The 7,048-nt window shown below is 41.5% G+C and overlaps 1 protein-coding gene across 2 annotated transcripts in view; it reads left to right on the forward strand.

Annotated features, from left to right (window-relative positions):
• The window catches only part of DCAF5 (DDB1 and CUL4 associated factor 5), a 116,156-nt gene that overhangs the window by 24,013 nt on the left and 85,095 nt on the right, over nucleotides 1-7,048 (forward strand). For both annotated transcript variants that reach the window (XM_006025190.3, XM_025205964.1), the window contains one exon: nucleotides 2,576-2,705. In XM_006025190.3, coding sequence (XP_006025252.1) covers nucleotides 2,576-2,705 — 130 coding nt within the window. The remainder of the gene's footprint in view (nucleotides 1-2,575; nucleotides 2,706-7,048) is intronic.

The raw sequence follows: 7,048 nt of genomic DNA on the forward strand, positions 1-7,048 counted from the left end.
GATGTAAAAGAACATGGAAATAATTGGACAGCATTATTATTCTAAAAGGTGGTCTCAGCACACCAATACACAAACCAGTGTCAAGTTTTTGTCGGCATCATAAAAACAAATGAACAAAAAAACAAATTTAGTACTGTTGATATTTGTGGGGAACTAATTTTGAACATAAAGAGCAGCATGGAAAATGCACAGATACTTGTTAGGAAATGTAGCAAGGGGATAAAGGAGAATGGCACCCTGGGCTGACCAGAGACAGGAGTAGACTTCTCTAAAAACAGCATGAGAGATGGTACAGAGAGAATATGCCATGAAGGGCCTTGACAGTGAAGACGAGCAGCTTTTTGTTGATTCAATGGAGTGGGGAGGGGGCACAGCGGAGGGACACAGAGAGAAGGTTGACATGAAAGCAGGTTAGGAAAACCATCTTTGTCTCACTGCTCTGAATAAATACCAGCAAGACAAAGGCCGCAGAGAAGCTCGAGATGATCTGAGGAGTGCCTGAATGAATGTTTTAGTTGTGTTGGTAAATAAGAGAGGACTATATTCTAGATATTATGCAGAAAGTACCTGCAAGACTTAAATACTGTGATGATCTAGAGCCAGGGTGGCCCAAGTCTGGCCCTCATTGGGTCTCTCGGCCCCACCTGGCCCAGGTAGCATCCCCTGGTGGTGTGTCCTGCCGCCCCCTGGGCATGCAGCAGGGCTGTGGCAGCTCTGCGCTGGACTGCCTTTAGGTGCTGGCACCAGCCCGGTCCCTGCTGCCACTGCTACCTCTCAGGGCACAGACCCTGGTAATTAACACCTCTGGGTCCTTTTTTAGTTCTCGAGTTTAAGCTGATCCGAAGCCCTCCACAGAAAAGAAGGTGCTAGAAACCAAGATACTAGTTTGTACAGGAGTCACTTCCTTATTTATTCTATGGTGATGTTTAATGTTGATCTGTTACGGAAGTTTGTAGTACTTGTAGATTGTTGAGTCTGGGGCACGTGTATCTTGAAAGTGTTTGTGTATGGCAGCTATTGGCTAGATCAAGGTTTTGGTTAGGAAGTTATAGGGATGGGATATACAAGAGGAGGGATAGTGAGATAGGAGAACAATATTTGGAAAAAGTGGGAAAACGGGATTTTAAGAAGGGCATGATCAACTCTGACAGAAACTTTTCATGACATTGGGAGCCATTGTGTTACAAATGCTGATTTTTATTTTTTTTTTTTAGGAGGCAGGCAGGGAGTCTGTCTGTCACTTCACTTGTTGCCTTATCTGTTTTTTACATACATTTCTCAAGCACCTGTTACCTTTTTAGATGGTAAGTTTAGAACAAGTAGGCAGTGCTTCTGTGCTGTCTACTGCAACACGCATCTGTTCAGCTTGAGGCCTTTTTAGTACTACAGCATTTTAAAAGTATGGCAAGGATCTGCTACCTAGGTTGACAAGAAGTAGGCCCTAAAAGCATTAACTCTACATGGGGAATTGAGGAAGGTACGTTTGAAGGCAGCATGATTTGAGGCCTACACTAGGAAGCATCACATAACTTTGGATATCTGAAAGCTTCTGGATTATTTTTTCCTCATAGTGGAGATTACGTCTTGAAAGATACTGTGAGGGTCCCTAATTTATTAACTGTTTTTCCCAAACCAGGGAAGTCTCATGGAGACCTTCACATCCATTTGTAATTACTCCACCTAGCCCTTATAACAACTGCAGAAACTGCTTACACAAAAGAGTATCATTTTACAAAAAGCAGGATTGATGTTTCTCAATCCGTAACATAATTTAACTGTTAGAAAAAAAGAGATAGGAAAAATGAACTCCATGAAATTTCTCTTTACATAGGTTGAAGATTAGGAAGAACTTTCTGACTTTGAGGGTGGCCAAGCATTGGAACAGGTTACCTAGAGAAGTTCTGGAATCTCCATCCCTGGAAATTTCAAGAGCAGGTTAGACAGATACTTGGCTGGGATTGGTTTATTTAGGGATCCTGCCTTAAGCCGGGGATTGGAGTAGATGACGTCATGAGGTCCTTTCCAGCCCTACTTTCCTTTGATCTTTTTTTCCTTTTTTTTTCTATCATTCTTTCTATTAATATTTCTCTTCTGTGAGAGCAGTTTCTGTGGCTGCTTTAAGGACTAGTTGGAGTAATTGCACATGGATGGGAAAGTTGCCATAATTTCTGTTTATTCAAGGTGCAAGCTCCACTTAAAAGCCATGAGGGTCTATAGCTTATGAACTGTTTCCCCAAACCAATGTTTTTATCCTTCTGTCTTAAGGAGCTTTAAATAGTGGGTCTGTATAAATGGCAAGACCTTTAGTTCTCCTGGTAACTTTCTTTATGCAGAGTGATTTATTTATTTCTATTAAATGTCATATTGGATTTTTTTTCATATTGGGGAAAGATAGTAGATATGTGGGAGAATTAAAAAAACATCAGTTATTTTATGGGATGCACTGACTTAAACTATGGAGAAATGTCTCAATTTTCTTATCTTCTTGTAGAAATATAGCAAGTCACTAAACCATTGTATCAAATTGTCTTAGGCATGGATTGTTCTTATTTCTGAAATTTTAATTTTTCAACAGAGCCATTCTGCTTGGCGAACTACCCTTCAGCTTTTCATAGTGTGATGTTTAACCCAGTAGAACCCAGATTATTGGCTACTGCTAACTCCAAAGAGGGCGTGGGACTTTGGGATATTCGCAAACCTCAGAGGTAAGAGCTGTTGTTAGTGAACATTGTGCTGTGAAACTAACCTCCTTTCTGAGGAGGGTAGCTTGCCGCTCAACTTGCTAGTATACAAGTATGAGATGTTGGGAGAACTTGCTGCAAAGAAGAAAAAACTTCATGCTCTAGGAATTTTAGTTACCATAATTACAGATCTCTCTCTCTCTCTCTCTCTCTCTCTCAGAACATTGATTATATAAGCTACATTTATCTGAAAAGCTTTACCTCCACTAGAAGATCAGGTAAATGAGTTTCAAAAAGCTCTTTGGCTTCCCCACCATTGTGGCTTTTCCTCTTTTTTTGGGTTTCTTTTTACCCCGCCCCCACCATTGTGGCTTGCCCTCTTTAGTGGGCTTACTTTAGACCGAGTTCTTATGCACTGAATCTATAGTGAAGTTTATTTCCTCTTGATTAGCATAGTCTGAAGATGTCTTAATTTTTTACAGGTTTCATATCAACTGTTCACTTCCCTTGTTTCATAACATCACAACAGTAATACTAGAGAGAATAGAAAAATGAAGTAATTCAGAGATGGTGTATATACAATGTCAATATCCCGTTATGAAAACAACCTACATACAACAGCACACTTGTATTTGTTTCGTTTATACATTGGAAGGGGGTGATTTTGATCTCTTCCAGATTTTAAAATGTTTGTGTTGCTAAAATTAAATCTTACATTGGTAATGACTACTTACAGGAGAGATCAGTCTTAATCTTATGACATTATTAGGATTGGCTTTTGCAAATATAATTTAAACCTGTTAAGACAACCATTGTACTGCTGACTGAATGATGGACTTAATTTTTTTCTCAATTGTAAGCTGTTTAACAGATGAATTGGCTTTTGGTACCTAGGTTTGGTCAGGATTTTCCCTGTTACAGTTCTGTGGCTTCAGAAGAGTTTCTTACTTGGAAAGTCTGGCACAATCCCTCTGACTGCTTTTTGTAATGTCTAGCATTGCATTTCAGACATCTAGGTTTAGAGAATAAACCTAAAGGGTATTTAGAATCTGCCTAAACTCCCTCGCTTGGTCTTTTTCCATACTCTAAAGGCTTAGGTTTTATTAATTGTAACTCTTCTGATTTGTGCATGTGGAAGGGCTTTTTTTGGTTTGGGGATTTGTTTCGGGGGGTTTTGGAGAGTGTTACATAGCTGAGCAAATTTAGGTTAATGCATATTGTTGTTTTGTCTGGGGATGCTATGTGATCTGAGAGAGTCATGAAGCTTACACAAAATATTGCTCATATCCCCAATAAAATGAAATTCAGTCTAAATAATAACTAACAGTTTAACTGTAGAGTTCCAGTATCTGTTTTGCTGTTTGTAGACATTCACATACAAGTAAAGAAAATGGGTTGCCTTTGCCAGACCTGTCAAATCAGCAGAGGGTAGATGGACTCCTGAGTTTCTGACTCACAACTTGATACGTATTAATAAAACTTCCATGGTTTTAATTTGGGGTTGATCTGTGTGGGGGAAGTATAATTCCTTTATTTCCAAATTAATGACATATCACCTGGACAAGGGAGAAGTGACATCATGTATCTGGACTTTAAAAAAGCCTTTGATGTGGTGTCCCATGATCTCCACTTGGTAAAATTGGTCAACTGTGGCCTTGGCTACATCAGTCTGATGGCTGAGGAATTGGCTCCGAGGCTGGACCCAGAGAGTGGTGATCTATGTCAGAATGGCAGGAGGTTTTGAGTGGAGCCCGACAGGGGTCTTTCCTGGGCCTAGTGCTGTCTAACATGTTTATTCATAATCTGGATGCTGTCAGAAAGCTGCTTCAGCAACTTTGCAGTGAGCATAAAACTGAAAATGATTACGAACGTGTTGAAGGATGGGAGCACAATTCAGAAATATTTCAGCAGATTGGAAAGCTGAGCTGGAGCTAACAAAATGAAGTTCAGTGCTGACAAATGCAAGGTGCTGCATCTTGTGAATAATAATAATAAAAAAATTAAAAATGGGCGATACGTGGCTAGATGGCAGAAGTATGGAGAAGGATCTGGGAGTCCTGGTACACTCAATACGAGTCTGCAGTGTGATGCAGCTGCACAAAAGACGAATGCGGTTTTTGGATGCATCTGTAGAAACAGCAGGTGCAAGGCACGTGAGGTGATAGTGCCTCTCTACTCTGCACTGATTAGGCCTTTTCTGGAGTGTTATGTGCAGTTTTGGGCTCCACTTTTTAAAAAGGACATGGAGGAGTTAAAGAGGGTACGGGGAGGGGCAATACAAATGATAAAGGGCTTGGAAGGCAACTCATAGGAGGAGAGGTTGAAGGAGCTATGCAAGTTAAACTTGCAAAAAAGGTGCTTAAGAGGGGATATGATAAGCAATCTTCAAATACCTGAAGGGCTGCCATAAAGAAGACAGGGAAAATACTTCCCCCCCCCCACATGCTACAGAATATAGGACACAGACCAATATCTTGATGTTGCAGCACAGTAGGTTTAGATTGGATATTGGAAAAAACGTCTTCGCTATTAAAATAGTGAGGCAGTAGAATAGACTGCCTAGGGAAGGTATGGTATGGTCTGGTGGGAAGGTTGGCCTAGATGACCTCTGGTGGTTCCTTCCAGCCCTATTCTTGATGATTCTATGATCCTTTCAAGGGTGTTGCAGGGTGCCACACAGTGTTAGCATTGTTAGGTGTGTTAGGTTCCATCTTTGGAGGTGTTCAAGAAGAGGTGGGATAGGGATGATCTGTGCCTATGGTCGTCTTTGGGTATTTCCTATGCTTCTAGATTGCCACATGGGGCCAGGAGGGGCATGTTCCTCCTGCTGCTGCTGCATCTCAGGTTTTTCAGGCCTTCCCCAGAGGCCTTGGGTGTTGGCTGCAGCCAAGACTGAGGATCTTAACTGGGATGTGCCAGTGCTCCTGTTGGGACTTAAACCCAGAGATTTCTGGCTAGAGGGTCTTGCCCCTCCACACAAGGTGAGACCAGTTACCTTATTTGGGATCAGGAAGGAATTTTATCCCATGGTCAGATGGGTGTGCATTGTGGGGGCTTTTTGCCTTCCTCTGTAGAGGGATATGGTCCTCTTCCTGAGATCTCTTGAGCATATTTTTAACAAACCTTTCAGCAGCAGGACATTGACTGACATGGTCCCCCTGCTTTATCTGTCTGTGGTAGGTTAGGATGTTATGTCTTGTGTTGTTAGGGTTGACTTTGTGGTTTTGCTGAGCAGTTACACAATAGATATGTATGGGATAATTTGGATACCGGTGATCCTGCCTCAGGTTGGCCTATACGACCCTGGAGGTCCCTTCCAGCCCTATTCTTGATGATTCTGTGATACTCTCAAGGGTGCTGCAGGGTGCCACACCAATGTTAGCACTGTTAGGTGTGGAAACATGATTCATACGATAAACCTGGTGATTTCAAATAGGAACCCCTAGTGTTAAAAACGTTCTGGCCTGCTGTGGTCTTTTGGAGTTCTCTGAAATGGGAGAATTGTTCTCTTTTTTTTTTTTTTTTTTAACCTACAGAAAAAAAGAGAGAGAGAGCAAACTAAGAGCTCACACATTTGAGGGGTGCCTTGAGTCTACCAGGGGGCATGTCTCATTTAAAAAGGTTGAGAACCACTGAGTTGCACCCAACTTGCACAAAAAGCCAGGAATATCTAAAAACGTAAAAACAAGAAAAGCTGAGTGTTTAAAGGAAGTCACTTTGAAGTGCCAGCAAACTTCTGTTGCTGCTTACTCAATCTAAGCTTTGAGCCTGTGAGATTCATTTGGCATCCTCCCCCATTTTGGAGTCTGAGGTGAGGTTAGATCTTTAACTAGGAGAGTCTTCTCAGGACAGACTGCTTTTCCAGTTTAGTCAAAAACAGCCTAACCCAATCTTGCTGCTTTAAATTGGCACTGGACCTTTTTCCCACCCACATACATCACTCTATTAGCTTCTACTGACTGCAGCACAAACCACTAAATGGAATTTTAAACTACTAGTACCAAATTTATAACCCTCCTTCCTGTGTCATCATACTTGAATGTTTAGTTTGAATTTTTTTCAGGACTGTTGAACATGAACAATTTCCACTGACTTGAAGTAGAATTTTGGGTGTTCTGCACCAGTTTGCAGGCTGCCCAAAGGGAAAAAAAAAAAGCATGCAAAATGAGTGACTGTTTCTGTCAACTTTGGCCTTATTTTCTATTAACATTTTTTGGGGAGGGGTCATCTGTAACTCTTTTCAGTTAACAACTTTTTTACCCTGTAGCTTGAAGTGTCTTGCACACATGGATGGATCCAGCATTAACTAATAGTGTGTGTGTGTGTGTGTGTGTTGGGGGGGGGGGGGGGGGGGGGGGGCGCGCCCC

This window comes from Alligator sinensis, unplaced genomic scaffold (genome assembly GCF_000455745.1).
Source record: "Alligator sinensis unplaced genomic scaffold, ASM45574v1 scaffold768_3, whole genome shotgun sequence".
Lineage (NCBI taxonomy): Eukaryota > Metazoa > Chordata > Crocodylia > Alligatoridae > Alligator > Alligator sinensis.